Raw genomic sequence first — 18,079 nt, 5'->3', positions numbered from 1 at the left:
AACCCGAGAGGGATTTGTATTCCAATTATTAACTATGTATAAATGTACGGAATAAACGGGTATTTTGTTAACGAACTTGGATTGGTGTGCGTTTCTTCCGACATTTTCCACTCCATACTGAACCCGAAGTCCTCGACGAGATCGCTCGTGATAATTCCCCATCCATCCGCGTATCTATCCGCGATAAATTGATAGATTGGTGTCAGATCCTGACAGGTGAAAGAATCTAATGATCCTTTCTCCTAACCCTTTTTTCCCATCCTTTAGACAAGCAAGACCGGACCTCAAGGTCTTGAGTCGAGTAAGTGGTAGGAGAGGGACATCCTTGTAAACATCCTACCCCCGATTAGTCTCACACCAGTGTTCCGCAACTGATGTGCTGTCACATGGTGAAAGGTGTGACATAAACTTTTACATATTCTGTTAATTTCAAGTTTTGTTTATATATTTTTATCACAGTTGTGTTTCTTATGCTTGTATTTCATTCTCTGCCACAGCACTGATAAAATAAAATAATGTTTGTTTATTCTTTATTACAAGTCATGCATTTTTATGTATTCTAAGAAATTATATGTAAAATAAATTTGCTCACAGGTGTTGATGTCTGTTTAATAATAATAATAGGTTAGTGGAATTACATAATTCTATTAATAGTATCATATCATACATTTTTGAGCGGAATAATATTTTGGTGTGTTGAGTCATGGGTGTGCCGCAAGTAGAAAAAGATTGCGGAACACTGCCCTAGACAACCAAAATAATCAAAGGAACCATATCTATAATTGTGACCCTTAATGAGATAGTCATCTCCAAAATTTCTGTGATGCTTGTAAAACACACATCAGGCTTAATGGTGTGTGCAACTGACCTCCATCGTATCCTAAAAGTACTTGGTGCAATGGTGTTTCTTGTATTTTATGAGCTTATACCCATCTCTAGTAAAGTGAAAACAGCTGCAATTTGGCATTATTTTGAGAAATAGTTCCAGATGTTTTCAGTTTTATATTTTATCCCATTTTTGATGATCTTGAAAATTCCATATAGTCTGATATCAGGGAAGCTATATTTTGTAAAGGGTCACATGCAGACCATTGGATCCTTTGACGTTTTTACTCCTATGGGCATGGTATATAGCTCTGATAAGGTCCACAATCTCGTTCAGAGCTGCATTTGTACCCTATTACATAAAATTTTTTTATATATTTCACAATAAACATAAATTATACCTGATATCCTTCCTTTCAAATCTGATTGCATTTGTTTAAATTGATTTGTGTAATACTCTTTCTGTTCATCTGTTAATGTCCAGAAATCATATTCTTCATCACTAGAATGTCGTTCACTACTATCTTCTTCATTTCCTAAGAGATGATGATGTTCTTCAAATTGTGCCCAATTTAAATGACCATCTAAAAATTACATTAAACAAAAAAAAAAAAAATTATTTTTCTTTACAAATTAAAATTAAATGCTTGTCAATAAAATTACAATTACTATTTTATATAACAAAAGATTAGTTAATTATAACCTTGTTGAAATGCTGCCCATGATTTATCACCATGCATTAAATCAGAACTTCTTGGAGATGATGGTACTTCTGTAGGTGAAGATCCATGTGAATCACTGACAGCTTGTATCTGTGTATTTGACTGAAATATTGGCTAAAAAGCAAGAAATATTTATCTTAAACTTTAAAAATATAAAATTCTAAATGGTATACCTTTTTATATTTAAGTAAAAGCTTAACTAAAATTTGTATGAGGAAATCTTTAATGGACTAACATTCTTAAGAGGGCAAATTCACAAATAAAATAAAGGTTTGGTCCTATAAAGTAAAATTTTCCTAAGTTTTTATTTTAAGTTTTTTGTAAGAGCTTAATCAAAAAAATTTTTTTAAAGAATTTCTTGTAGATATTGAGTTTGTTATATAATTTATAAATTTAGTAGATGTTTAATAGTACTATATAGTAAAAAAGCAGTAAATTAATTTACTGTCTTTCAATATATCCTATCTGATTATCTGATATCTAATGGAATTCTAGTGATATCTGATTATTAATTATGTATATATGTATATAAACAATCAAACAGATTACTATTAATTAGTTCAGTAGTAACAGACTACTAATGCCTTTTTATTTGATTAGTAACATAATTTATGCTTGGTTTCTTATCTGATGTATTATAAAAGAAATCAAAATACAGTGGAACCCCGGTTAACAAATGTCCTGGTTAACAACCAAATCAGTTAACGAACTTTTATTTTGCAAAAATTTTGTCTCAGATAATGAACAAAATTCGGATAACGAACTTAACGGCTTTTTATGTCAAATTTGTAAGCTTTCCGACTTTTAGGGGGAATCAGTTAACCGTGTGTCGGTGACAGTCTAGGGTCCATTCGTACGTTGGTGGTGGTGGTGGAGGAAACAAAGATGACAAGTATTTTACAGTGAAAATCATTTATTAGAACGGGAAGATGCTTACATATTTAAGGTAGTTGGAAATGGCTTATCTACAGTATTTTCTCCCGGCACCGAGGAGTGGTGTATCACTGGTCCTACAATAGTGCAAGCTGATCAGTTGTAGCCCCAGAGCGGACGAGATGGGTTCGCTTGGTCACAGAAGCGATGGTAGATGACAGAGCTTCAATGACTGGAGTGGTCCGTGAGACACAACACAAATTTTAGCAGACACGACTTCAGGATTAATCCAGATGAAGACAACACAGATTAATCGGCATACAATTTTTAGGAAAACTACATTTTGATCTTGAGATTCAGGGTTTTTATGGTATTTCTTCCTTGAATCTCACCTTACGATTAGTCCTGCGTCCCATTCCTCGCTTCCCGATTGTTTTCTTCTTTGTCTCCAGGTGAAAACCGAAACCAGATCAGGTCACGAGAAAGGTTTGTTCCGAGGCATTTATTTGACACCTGTTTGTCGACTCTGATTGGAGATTGTTGATAAACCTATAAGCCTTTCGCTCATAATTTAGCCTATTGTTTCTGCTATCTGTCATTTTAGAACTTTAACGATTGTACGTGATGTTTTTATACCTGTCAAATTGTTCCCCTTTTCCGAAAATTTAACCTAGATCGACTGTTTATGACTGCTTCTGTCAGTTTCATCTTCCCAGCAGACACTCCACCTGATCCGTTATGTCATTCGTTTTCGCGTTGCATTTGTTTTGACAACTACAGTACAGTTTTTTCTTACTTCTCCCTGAACTTTGGTCCAACTTAACAATAGTGTTTTTGCTCTTAACATGTGGATATTAAATTATATTGGGTTGATGCAAAAGTTTGTCCCGTTTTTTTAAAAAGAATCAAAGAAAACCCATTTTACAAATAAAATTACAAAAATACTGACAGCTAGAATGGATTAATTGTATTTGCATTAATTTCTATGGAAAAATTGTTTCGGTTAATGGACTCGTGGAACGGATTACGTTCGTTAACCAGGGTTCCACAGTACCTGGAAACTAAATCAGTAAGTCATGAGCTATTTTGCTCTAGTGACCATAAAGCATGTTAAAACCAAGTGAAAATTTAATTAAGATTTTTATGTAAGACTACATATAAAAACCTGTATAAACCAGAATCACATAGTACTGAATTTTTTTACCTCATTTGCCAGGTTTGTTTTGAACAAGTTTTTTTTTAAATATAAAAAAGTGGTCATGAAAATTTTTTTACATTCAGACAAGTTTCTGTTTCATTCTGGTTCAGTTTTTGACAGGTTTCACTACATAATGAAAATAATGATCAATAATCAAAGACAATATTTATAATTTTGCTTAAATCAAGGAAAACTTTTATGCTGGCAGCAAGAAAAGAATTACAGGTATACCTCGCCTTACGTCAGTAATTGGTTCCAGGAGAACGACTTAAGTCGAATTTACTTGTCTCCGAATCTACTTGCCACTAAGCTAAACCATAAATTACCAATTCCTGTTCTGTATTTTATTTATTAATGCATTTTTAATAGTATATGGTTAATAAGGATCTATTTTAAGCTTACAAACAAATAAATTTTAGTTTTTAATATAGTAGACTACAGTAAAAAGTAATTTAAATTTACGAATGCATGTACTGTAAATACAGTAGTCTATATACTTGTAAATGTATATATTATAATATGATTTTATGTGCTTTAAACATTTTTCTAGTGATATTACGACTTCAATATTTGTGGCGGACAGATGTAAAGTTGAATAAAATGACTTAAACGTGATTTTTATTTTTCCATATATTTATTTGACAAATGACGTATAATCGTGAATGACGTAACTCGAAACGACGTAAGTCGAGGTATACCTGTATTAATAAAACAACAAAAGAAAAATGATAACTTAAGCCATAATCTCAAGACATATAAACAATCAATTTACAACCCAACTTTAAAGTAATTCCAAATGATCTGCCATATTACGATTAATTTTAATAATTAGTTATGAAGTAATTTGAATAGAGGTAAAATTATAATATGTTGATCTAACTGCTGACATATAAAGATATATTTAAGAATTGTATAGAAGTAAATATGCAAATATCTTTGTCCTACATTTTGTGCTTTCAATGGTTAATAAATTTTGTTAAATAATTTGAATGATGATTAAGAAGCTAAAAGTAAAATTTATAGAATAGTTTTAATGCAATATTATAAATATAATAATGTAATAAAGAACCAAATTATCTCAACTACAATTCCATCTCTTTTTAAAATATTTATTATTCACAAACAATTATTTTAACAAGTGATTTGCATATTATAGTTGTGAGGAAAAAAAAAAATATCATTGATCCAAAAAATTAAATTTGAAATTACACTTAACAAGTCAGTTATCATCAAAAATTGATTCTTCTCTTAAATATTTTAATAAAATAAATATGTATAAATACAAATATACAAACTAGATGGTATGTATAAAACATTTAATTTGATGTATTTTAAGAGTTTTAATATATTTATGTTATTATATTCATTGATTTCATCAAAATGTGTGCATGTAAATTTATATAATGTTATTTGAATTTATTATTCAATTGGAAACTGATAATCACTAAAAGTAATTTAAAATGTTTGTTTTTACAATAATTTTGGGTATAAAAAATGTACTTTGCTTTGTTAATTTAATGTGTACAGCATATTTATAAAATAAAAAAAATATTAAAGAATGCCAAAAATATGTAAAATGTATGATTCCATTCAAAATATTTACTTTCCAAAGTAAAATAAAGGTATCAACTTTTCTTTTTTATGTAAAAGAATGAATAGAAAAATTTGTTTTACATTACTATTATTATAGACTAAAATTGAGAACTACAAAATCAACTGATATCAAAAAATATTTTTCAGATTATTTATCTTAAGGTTTTTTTTTAATCTTTCATTGAATTTAATTTATAGCTTTTATTCCTTCAGAAGACTGTGATCAGCAAATCCAGAATGAATATTACCAAGACTGAAGGAATAAATATTTAATTGTAATATTAATTTCACTAAACAATGAATAGAATTAGAATTATCAAAATAGTGGACCTATAAGAAACCTAGTATTTAGCAGAACAAAATTTCACGAACAAATTTTCTGCCTAAATTTTAGGATATATATATGAAATCACTGCTTTATTCTTTTGAGTAGAAAGAAATGACTTCCTTAAAAATCTAACAGAAAATCATGCTTTTGTCTCCTATAAATTCTCTCTCTATTGCACAAATTTAAAATTTATCATTTTCATAGATACAGTAGCACCTCGTTTTAATGTGCTTGTTGGAAGAAAAACAAAAGTGCATTATAACAGAATACTAAAAATTCTGGGTTTATACTAAACAAAATATACATGCTATGGAATCTCTATCCCCTATTCTTTCATCAGCATGTGTTTCTGATATAAATAGTTTTAGTTTTTCAATACTGAATTTTATTCATGGTTTATGTAAATGTCAATTAATACAATTATTGTATTAATTGACATTTACATAAACATGAATACTATGAATGCCCATTTAACATTATTGTTCGTTTAACAATAACATTTAAAGACAAATGCTGTGGATATAAAAACAAAATATCAGTTGCAATTTTATTATACAGTGCTATATTTCATAATAAATCAAATATTTTTCAATAAAAATTATACACAATTGAAAATTTAAAAAATAAACAATGAACATATAATAGAACATCAAAACATAAATTTACAGAGTAAATTCTTTAAAAGCAAAATAAAGTTACTATTGTATAAAAATTTTAGAACTTTCAGTTCAGAAATAATAAAATCTTTTCATTACACATTATGCAGTGAATGTGTAATAGAGATATCTATAATAGAAAAGGGACTAATATACAATAAATGTTAAAAATATTTGCTGTAAAAATTAACTTCATACATATTAAAAAAAATCATTAATGATTAGCAGAAACATGAAAAATTTTTTTGAAAAGAATCTGTTATAAATAAACAACTTATTCATCATCATTTTTTAATTCAGCAGAAAATTTGTTAAATATTAAATAAGCATTTACTTTATAATAGTCATTTTAATTAGGCAATTATTTTCAGATATCCTAATTTAATATTTTAACAGTAGCATAAGATAACATATTCAGTTGGCATAATTAAATAGGTTAATGTACCAATCTTTCAATTTGATATTTGAAATAATTTCTACCTTAACCTAATTTAGTTGGAAATCATTTTAGTATGACATTCAGCTATTAAGTGAGAGAATAAACATTTGATATCAATTATATAATTTGCTAACCAAGTTATAAGATGTTTAAAAATAGAGTTAGATATATATAATGGTATCTAAAATAATAATAGATCAATATTACAGAATAAATACTCCCATCATAATTATGCATTACAGTATTAAAGGTGATCAAGACATATATGATATCGCTACTTATGATTTTTAAGTTTTGGTTTGTACTGTAACTATAGAATAATTATTATTAATGATTATAACAAGAAAAACTAGAGATTTTTGAATCTCAAATATTAAATTTTTAATGTCAACAGCTGTTAATCATTCATATAATAATAATAATATTAAAATTTATAATAATAATAATAATATTATTATTATTATTATAAATTCTAAACAATTTAAACATAATTTTAATATGCCACTTACTTAAAAACATTTTGTTATTAAATTAAGCAATCATTTACCACAAAATTATTACTTTAACTCGACATTATCATCTCTTACATAATTTCAGATCTATATTTTTGATAAAAATGATATAGAACAGGCTATTAAATTACCTGGGCTTGATGACTGGGTGATGTTTCCACATCACTTTTTAAACTACTTTGTCTATGTGCTGATCCAATGCTCCCCCTGTAACCTTTAGTTGGTGGTGGAGGCAACTGACCTGGAATTTGTCCACTTTGCCTGCTGCCTTCAGTGATTCCAAAGTTTACTTAAAGTTATAAAAAAAATATCATAAACAACATGCACATGTAAATAAATAATTTCAAAAAAATCAATAGATGAAAGTGTTATTGAATTAGAGCTTTTTTTTTTTTGATATAATTTATTGTAATAAAGTTTAGTTCACAAGATCTACTTTTTATTATTACATTTATAATTATTATTTTAAAAGATATTACTTTTAAAATTATAAATAAGGAATTAAAAAAAGAAAATATTTCCTATATCATAGTTTTCAATAATGCCCTTTTTTATGCTTTTGTTAGGTTATTTACCAGAATCATTTCCTCTTCCAAATTTTGGCAATGGTACTTCCATACCTAAAATAAATAAATTATAATTACCAGTAATACAAATCAATGCAAAGATTATTCACATATGATAAACTCTAATAGTTAGGACTTATAAATGGTATTTATTAATTGAAATGACTTAATTATTTTATAAATTAATGTTCATTATAAATATCAAACTCTACTGAAATCAAATATCTATTATAAATACATACTTGAATTCAAAATCTCCAATTTAACTGGAAGACCTGTCTGTGCTGCAGCTATTAACTTCAGAGCAATATAAAACTGACTTCTGCCAAAGTGTCCTAANTTTATATATATATATAAATTAACATTTTTGGAAATTTAAAGTGTATTTTATTATATACTTACAATGTGCCTAAGATTTCATATAAAATTTTAAAACTATTAAATCACTGTTTTAATCAATTTTTTTGACTGACTAATTTGTAACTACAGTAGAGCATCGATTATCCGACCCCTGATTAACTGTCACATCGGTTAACCGACCATTCTAGTCAGCAAATTCAAATGTCCGTTAGTGATGTGGCGCTACAATATTTGGCTATGTCTTGGCTACTTTAATAGTATTTTTACGTGTTTTAGCTGGCAACACTCCTTCGACCATGAAAGGGAGCCAGTATTTAAATGAGGCTTAATTTTCTAATTTTTAACGATACAATAGCGACAATTATTATTTTAAAAAAGTTTTTGTTAAGCTTAACATCAATGAAAATTCAACGTGAAGTAGGTTAATAGCAATATACTAATATACTAATTACATGAGATATACTAATATACTATACTAATAATGTATTTTTTCATATTTTTCGGTTATCTGTTTTTTCAGTTATCCGACAAACCACAGTTCCCAATTGAGTTGGATAATCGATGCTCTACTGTAGAGTAATAGTCAATAGGTATGATGTGTAAATATTTAATTTTTAAATACATTAATACAGTAACTGAGAACTTATAAATAATATATAAGTAATAAATGGGTAAAATTTATACATGTAATTAATTCAAGATCAAACATTGGCTGCTTAATAATTTAAGTTCTTTATAGTAAATTAGCCAGCAAATTTCATACTACAGTAAATAGAAAAATGATCATTTTCAGTGCTAGAAAATAGAATTATTATTTAGCAATAGAAGCATAATTGTATACTGCAATAACAAAAAGTTAAGACTTTAGACTATGAAAAAATAAAAAAAAATTAAAATTTACTAAATAAACAAAAAATTTTGTCATACCAGTAACACAACGTTTTAACAAAATACAAAAGCTTTTGACCTGTTGAGGTCTACACAATTAAAATTTAAGTATAAGAAATATTTAACAATAAAAGATATAGAAATATAAAACTAAAAGGAGAAATTATATTATATGTCATCTCTCTTATTTTGCCCAAATAAATATCTCGAGAAAAAACACTTATTGTAAATAACATATTAAAAGTTAACAGATTGTATTTGACAAGCAAACAATTAACTCTTAGTAAACGAATCAGAAATGTGTAGGAGCTACTAAAAAGATTTGATATAGAATTTCAGTATTTTAAATACTACAATGAACATTAGAACAGCATTAGTTTGTAAAAAAACATTAATAAATATAAGACCATTATTCATTATTCAAAAATTATTGATTTCTAAAAACCTATAAAAATATGCATTAAAAATTAACAAACTGTTTTAAATATTAGTCAAACTTTGTATGTATCAAATAAAATAAAAGTAAAAGTCAGAACTAATGAGAAAAGTTTAGAAAACATATCTTGTACATAATTTATAAATGAATGAATAAATCAAAACATTTATACAACTATTACTTAAGTATTCTAAATATCATTGCATTTATTCAGAGACATACATAGATAAATCTAAAACATTTTTTCTAATGTATATTTCCTAATTTTCTTACAATGCTTCTAATTTTTAATTTATGTTTCTATGCTCCTCTCTTAAATTTTTTTTAATAAAAATTATGTAAGATTTAATGGTATCAGTTTAAACTGTTTTGAAAATTTTTTATAGTATTTTGTTCAGATGTTACTGTTATGTATAAAAATATGAATTAATTATGTTTAGAAATTACCTACCTCTATTGTAATGATATATTGCCACATTATTCAATTTATATACTAATTTTGAAATTAATAAGTATTTACTACTAATCAAGAAAAAATTTTCATTAATAAAAACTTTTCCAAAAATCAAAATTTTTATTAATTATTAAAGTGCTTTATTTTTCTGATTAAATGCAATACATTTATCATTATTAGATTATCTGAATCTTAATACATTTACTAACCTAATTATTTTCACATTAAGTAAACTGGATAATTCAGCAACTCATTGTTATTCAGGTAAAATGATTATAATCAAATTATATTGTTATAACTTTTGTAATATCCTTCATGAAAAGATAGTAAAATGAAATCTACTGAAACTATTTTTATAAATACAAAAAAGATACTATTGTTGAATGTTCAATTTTTATAATATGTATATGTAAAGCAATTATCAATAACAACTTGCATTAATGTTTCATTTGATTATTAAAATTATCAAATTTGAATAGCAAATAATCTTGAAACTTGATCAATAACAACTATAAATGAAATTAGTATTTAAATAATGTACCCCGAGAAAAGAGACAGTGATGTAAATGAGTATTTACATCGCTGTCTCTTTGATTGGTATTTGGAAATATAAAGATAAAAAAACAGAACAAAATATATTAACAAACTTTACCTCTGAATAATTAAGAATAATAACAATATAAAATGTGTTCATTTAATAAGAATTTTCACAAAAATACATTAACTGTGATGATAATGGAAAAGAAAAATAGTATATAACAGATTTGAAATTCATTTTTCTTTTTATTTTTTTTAATTGTAAATATTATGATATATAGTTATAATAATGACTTTGTTACAAGTATACGTGCACATATTGTTTTTATTATTTTGTGAATATTCTATTTATCCTAATTATTGTTGAATTCTTAATATAGTTTTTAATGCATGTATAATTGTTAAAAGGGAGGCAGAAATCCACTGTCTATAGACATTTCCTTTTGATTGTATAATAAATAATAAATAAAATCATTTGCAATTTAGGATAATAGGATCAAGCTAAAATTGGCAATGTTTAAGATGTATTTACATAAAAAAATACAAATATATCTAACTATCACGTGGAAATCTTATTACTTGTACATAAAATTACAAAAATAAAGCATACTATTAAAGACTTCTTTCATAATAGTACTGTATTTGTATTTACAATGAAAGAAAATAATAAAAATCTCTGAAGCTTAAAATTCTGAATCAACAGAATATAATATTTATGAATTATTATTATATAAAATTAAAAAATCTAAACTTCACCTGATGTAAAGTTTCAGTTGGAAGTTGAGATGCTAGAAAAAGCTCAGAAGCCTTCGTGCCAGATATTTTCCCTTGATTTTCTATGTCACAGCAAGAAAACAATTCACCAAAATATCGCTGCTCTGCTTCTGTTAACTTTAAACTGACAGCTTCCATTATTAGCTATGTAAAATTTAAAATAAATTTTACTTAATTGTTTTATTACAATAAATCAATTTACAAATGTAATTTATATATCAACAAGATGACAGAAATAAATTCATGTATTACTTAAAGTTTTTGTCAAATTCTTCATTTTCTTTTCTCTTGAAGGTTGTTACTTTAACATACTTAAAGTAACAACATAAAAATTCAAATAAATACTTATAAAATAATCACTGAAAAATCTAGTTTGGTGGTATATAGTAATTAAGTATGCATTTGATTTTTTACATTACTATGCTTATATACACTATTGGAGAACACAATAGAAATTTTAGGAGTCAAAGCTTTTTTATTGAATGAAACAGTTTTTGAGACCTTTCCATCTTATCATCAAACCCAAATATTTGAAAAATGGAAATTTGAAAGAGAACATTAAGTATCTTCCATTGAGAATTTAAAAGGTTCAAATGCATGGACAGTATTTTAAGTGTTTTTATCTAATAAAAAAGCTTTGACTTCTAAAATTTGTGATGTTTTTGTTTTCTCCTGAAGTTATGTGAACTCAAACTAGTTATTGTCAAACTCCAATTATCTGAAATGAACTCATAAGTGAATATACTACTTTCTTACACTATAATTCACAAAAGAAAGCTTAAAATGATAACACACATTACAAAATGATTCGTTTCTGTTATCTTTTATCATAGATAATATAAAACCATGCTTTCTGAATATGCATGTTATACGGAATAATGCCGCAACATGGAAGTGTCTTATATTTAATTTCTAAATGCTGGCATGAAGCGAACTATATTTTCATATCTTTTATCATTTTGCTTCAATGTCAGATAAATCATTCACATTAAAATATAACTATAACAACACATTTTTCCATTCTTAAAACTATTGTACAGTACAGATTATGTGTATAATAAATGATGTAAAAATTATTCTTAATATGATTAAATTCACTAAGGTATAGAAAGAGTTTAAAGTGATATACCATATAAATCTTTTGTATTGGGAATTTTTAATCTGAAATAGTGGTTGATAGCTATCTGTATTAACTAAATTTTTGGTTATCTGAGTGGTTACCTTTGGTCCACATTACCTCAGTTAATTGGAGTTATACTGTATATTTATTATTTAAATAATGCAAATTATTGTGAATGGATTATTTGAAAGGCTTGAGCTGAATGATAAACTTCTTTAATTGGCATATCAATAAACAAATTGCAAATATAAACATCTGTAAGCCCAACAGTTATATTAAAGCTAAATGATTGCCATATTATATTGGGCTATATTACTACTACTATTATTAATAATTAAATGCTAAGTAATTTGGCTAAGAGGTAGGCATTAAATATTATCTCCTATTAAATTTAATAATTATAACTAAATTAATATTTATTAAGTTAGAAGGTTCTGGAAGAAAAGAATCACCCCAGAATTGGATTTGAACCTACAACTGGTGCCCACACCTCTGTATGATCTCTAGGTCATATTACTTAGATTTTTGGCCTAGAGATGGTATTTAATTAATGCAAAACTTTTAGCCAAATTACTTAGCATTTAATTATTAATTAATTAATAATGGTAGTAATACAACCCAATCTAATCTGGCAATCTTTTGTCTTTAACAAACAATTACATCATATTTATTTCAATTATTGTATATCTAATTAATACTGTTAAGGGATGGATTATATAATTAACACACACAAGAGAATTATTGATTCATATCAGAGGATTTTCCTTGATTCAATTTTAATAATTATTAATCTTAAATATGAGAAAATCATTTGAATTCCTTTCAACTACAATAACTTGAATTTAGCATGTAACATGAAAACAACTTACATTCAGTCTTCAGTCTTCCTAGTTAAAGGCTCCTATCAATTTCATAAGTTTATTAATACAGCATTTATCTCTTGTATATGAAGGGTATACATACAGCATATCCATGACCACATTAAGGTTACAGTTAAAAATTATTCAGAATTGTGTGTGTAATAATGATTATTCAGCATCAAAAATTAATTACTTAAATAACAAAATTAAGTGCAAGTTGTTTCCATTGAAAACCTATGATATGTTCCCCATATATTTTGCAGGCAGTATAATTTCATTTATAATTTCAATATCCTAAATGTTAATAGAAATATTGAAATTATGTAAGAACCTTTCTTTATAGTAACCAATATCATCATTACCTATATTGTACAAATTTTGCTGTAAATATAGGATAGGTGAGAGAGAGAGAGAGAGAGAAAGAGAAAAAATGAGAATCAGGTGTGTATATTCAGACACTCAAAACCTTCAGACCTCAAACCAAGACAGCAAAATAAATTTAATTATTTATTAAATTTATGAACATTTCCAGTCATTTTTAAAGACCACTCTCAGGTAGAATCAAATTTGAACTTAGCAAAAATAAAATATAATGGATAATTTTCTGAACATGGAATAGTTTGTCAATTGGTTTAAATTAAAATAATACAGTAGAGCCTCGATTATCCGACTCAATTGGGGACTGGGGTTGGTCGAATAATTGAAAAGTCAGATAACCGAAAAGTATGAAAAAATCCATTATTAGTGTAGTACAGTGGTTCCCAACCTTTTTTCATTAGCGTACCCCGTGACATGCCATATCTCTAGATTGTACCCCGTGACATGTCATATCTCTAGATTGTACCCCTCATTTAAGAAATTTAGTGAGTAACCGTATTGTTAATTTTACATATTGTAACTTTAAATTAAAGAAAAAAAAACTAAAAGAAAAAATGTATAATAAAGTTGTGATTGTTGCAAAGAACATTATTTATCTAATATTTTTTAATACTATTAGTTTGTGATACATAATATATTATTTTTTCTGCCATAATAACTAACTTTTTTCTGTACCCCTAAACAACCTATCGCGTACCCCTAGGGGTACGCGTACCACAGGTTGGGAATCGCTGGTGTAGTATATTATTATAACCCATGTAATTAGTATATCGCTATTAACCTACTTCGCGTTGAATTTTCATCGATGTTAAGGCTAACAAAATTTTTTTATCGCTATTGTATCGTTAAAAATTAGAAAATTAAGCCTCGTTTAAATACTGGCTCCCTTTCATGGTCGAATGAGTGTTGCCAGCTAAAACACAAAAATAATATTAAAGTAGCCAAGACATAGCCAAATATTGTAGAGCCACATCACTAGCGGACATTTGAAATTTGCTGACTAGGACGGTCGGTTAACCGAGGTGTCAGTTAATCGGGGGTCGGATAATCGAGGCTCCACTGTAATATAAATGATTGAAAACATCCATAATTAAATTGTTTTTGCTGTCTTTAAAAATTGTGTGTGTCTGAATTTACATATTTGCAGTTTCTACTTTTATCAGGCGTGTTTATCATTTCATTAGAAAAACCAGAAACATCACTTTAGTGTATATTAATACAATAAAAAGAGAAACATACAGAACAAAAAAAATATAAAGCTGAAGAAAACCACAGCTCTAGCCATTTTAGCCTCAGAGGAGAATTACAAACAGGTGAGATGAAATTATTGTTCCACATAGAAGCTTTATGTATGAAAACTAACAGTGATGTAATGTTTCTATAGTAAAATTTTCAAGTGTATAAAATTACATTGTTTCTTCTCTGCAAATCATTTAATATTCTTCAAAATATTGTAGGATAAAATAATTGCAAATATTTTATTTTGTTTGTGTCATAACTAACTTAAATCATCCAAAGAAAATATTTGAATTTGTTTGTCTTTTAAACACTCAACTAAAAAGCTTTAATTGTAAATAAGTGAAAGTACAGTACTTTTATTATTTCTTGAATAGAAATCAATTAGTATCATGTACAGTAGAGCATAGATTATCTGAATATCAATCAACTGAAACATCGATTAACCGAAAGTGTTCCAATTGGCAATTTAAATTTCCGCTAGTGCTGTGGCACTGCAATATTTGGCTATGTCTTGGGCTACTCCAATATTTTTTTTTGTTGGTGTGCATGTTTTAGCTGGCAACACTGGCGAGACCATGAGAGAGTACTTAAGGATGTGCCAGGATTTGAATGAATTTCAACATGGGATAGGTTAATATATTTTTTCGTACATAATCAGTTATCCGAAAAATCAATCATATGAACAACCCTAGTCCTAAATTGTTTCGGATAAAGGATGCTCTACTGTATTTTGTGAAACCGTTTTCTTTCTGTTAACTTTCTTCTTTATTTTGTGGAAAATTAGTTTAATTTGGGATTTGTAAACATGTAGTTTTGTGTTTTACTAAATCAGACTATCTTACTTTGATAATTCAATTTCCAACAAGCAATTATTTGTCACATTGTCACAATGCTGGGCTGCAATTTTTAATCATATTTTTAATTTATTTAATTTAAAATATATGCTCTCCACCTCATTAGTACTGTAGTATCTTGTCCCTGTACATCACAGTTTTCTTTTAACAATATAGTTGTGCCCGTCATCTATCTAACTTCTTTTGGAAAAAATTTTTGAATTGAAATTATGTGACTTCTGGTTTTACCTTAAGTTCATATGTAGTTAATCGGGGCCTCCTGCCCCTAAGGTTTCCATATCTGGTCTATCTAACTCTGTTCTGAAGATTAAGGAAAGAAAGATGGACGGATGACAGTGAGAATTTATAGGTCTACAATTTTTTCAAATCGCAGCCCATAAAGTAACATGTAGGTAACAAAATAGAAATTCTAATAATAATTTTGTACTGATTTATTGCTTTTATTTGTTATTTAATTATTATTTATTACTCTCTCTTTTACATGATCAATAAATATGCATTATGATAATAAATGTTATAATTACCTTTTACCTAAAACTGTTGAATTTTGTAAACATGACTAATTAGTTGGAAATGACAAATGTCTGATAAAAAATCACAATGCAATAAAAATTTATATATATAGAAATTTTCCTTACATATTTAATTTTTAAAAATATTATTATTTTATCAATTTTTCTGAAAAAAAAAATATGCCAAAAAATATAAATAATTTTTATTACTATCTTTTTAAACTTATAGAAGGCAGAATATATATATATATAAATAATAAAGCCAACCATTGCCATATGCCATCAGGCTATATTAATGATAAATTACCAAACAATTTGACCCTAGAGCAGTGTTTCTCAACAGGGACAATATCACCCCCATGTGGGCATTTTTCCATGTTGAGGGGCAATTAGTAACAATTTATATTTTGGGGGCGAAAAACAATTTTCTGGGAGATATAGTAAAACATTATATTAAGAATAATTAGATATTTTATTCGTTATATCATACAATAATCAAACAAACAACATTATACTAGTTACTAGTCTATTTAATGCAATACGAATTTGGCATTAGCCTTAGCCCCCGGCATTGGAATTTTGAAGTGAAGGGGGCGATACTACATAACGGTTTTATTGAAGGGGGTGAAGATTTGTTAGAGGTTGAGAAACACTGCCCTAGAGTAAGGTGATAGGAACCATCTCATAATAAATTTAGTAATTATAATTTTAATTAAATAATTTAGATTAAACTGAAAGAAAAGAATTGGCCTAAAGTGGAACTCAAACCCTCAATTATTACTTAATGTGCAAATGCATTGCCAATTTACTGTTAATATAGCTGTTATATAAATCTATGGCACATGGCAGTGGTTGGCTTTATTATTATAATGTATCAGGTTTTTGTAGAGTTGTATCTTTTATGAATATATATAAAATTAGTGTTAGAAAAGAAGTAAATTCAATACATAAAAGATTTGATTCTTTTATAATAAAGCTATTTCAGACTTTATTTTTTAATGCTACATCTTTTTTTTGTATCTTTCCTACATTTCTCTGAATACAGTGTTAAAACTTCATTATTTATCATTAAACTATGCATCAAGAATTGTTCTATTTCTTTTATTTAGAAAACATTTTTATAATACTTTCAGATTAACTAGAAAGTTTTATTACTTTCTATTATGTTAAAATATCAGAAGTATAAATAGGAATATATAGGAATCTTCCTCAAAACACAATTGGAAAACTTTTCCAGGCTGTGGAAATGATGTTAATCAGTTAAGATATGTTTATTTTCATGTGTCTGTCTTACTTCTGCATCTATTGTAACTTTTTTCTCATATAATGCATACTTTATTTTATAACCATCTAAATATTTTATTTTTTAGCAGTTATGGTTGCTATTTTTAAAATATATTCTACTTATATTTGAAAATTTGAATCACTTATTTTGAATGTATTGCCTGTATCAGGCAACATACAGTACAAATTGTCCTTAAATGGATTAGAAATGTTTGTTTTTAAATAACTTTGCTGGAATTAAGCAGACCATTTTGATTTTATTTGGTTTTATAACTATTTTTCATTTATTATTTTCTGTTTCAGCCTGTAAGAAATTCACATATTCACGATTTTATAAAAATACAAACATTTCATTAATTTTACTACAGAAGCATACATGTATGACTATTCATAAATACCTGAAAACTTTACGATAATACATACTGTAACTCAAATTATCAACTTTTTATATAGAGTAAGAGAATTATACTTCTATAACTAATTTGGTCTAGATAAGCATATTATCTTTGCCAATAAAAAATTTTATAAATACATCTTTTAATATATTTTAAAAAACCGGGTACTTATTTATATACCACTCACCAAATAAACCATCACCAGTTCATAACCAAACAGAAAAATTCTTGCTACGAATGTTTTCATCTATATGCAATAGATATCCTCAGGTATTG

At 26.8% G+C, this 18,079-nt stretch overlaps 1 protein-coding gene across 1 annotated transcript in view; it reads right to left on the bottom strand.

Moving 5' to 3' along the window:
• The window catches only part of LOC111622009 (ralBP1-associated Eps domain-containing protein 1-like), a 75,314-nt gene that overhangs the window by 33,209 nt on the left and 24,026 nt on the right, over positions 1–18,079 (bottom strand). The window contains exons 2-7 of the mRNA XM_023364311.1: positions 11,144–11,305; positions 7,955–8,051; positions 7,722–7,766; positions 7,278–7,435; positions 1,529–1,661; positions 1,227–1,409 (exon numbers count right to left, since the gene is read on the bottom strand). Coding sequence (XP_023220079.1) covers positions 1,227–1,409; positions 1,529–1,661; positions 7,278–7,435; positions 7,722–7,766; positions 7,955–8,051; positions 11,144–11,299 — 772 coding nt within the window. The 5' untranslated portion in view covers positions 11,300–11,305. The remainder of the gene's footprint in view (positions 1–1,226; positions 1,410–1,528; positions 1,662–7,277; positions 7,436–7,721; positions 7,767–7,954; positions 8,052–11,143; positions 11,306–18,079) is intronic.

Source organism: Centruroides sculpturatus, unplaced genomic scaffold, assembly GCF_000671375.1.
Source record: "Centruroides sculpturatus isolate CEXI.00-Female unplaced genomic scaffold, Cexi_2.0 scaffold268, whole genome shotgun sequence".
Taxonomy (NCBI): Eukaryota; Metazoa; Arthropoda; class Arachnida; order Scorpiones; family Buthidae; genus Centruroides; species Centruroides sculpturatus.
Note: the sequence above shows the minus strand (reverse complement) of the source record. Positions and strands in the feature narration are given on the sequence as shown.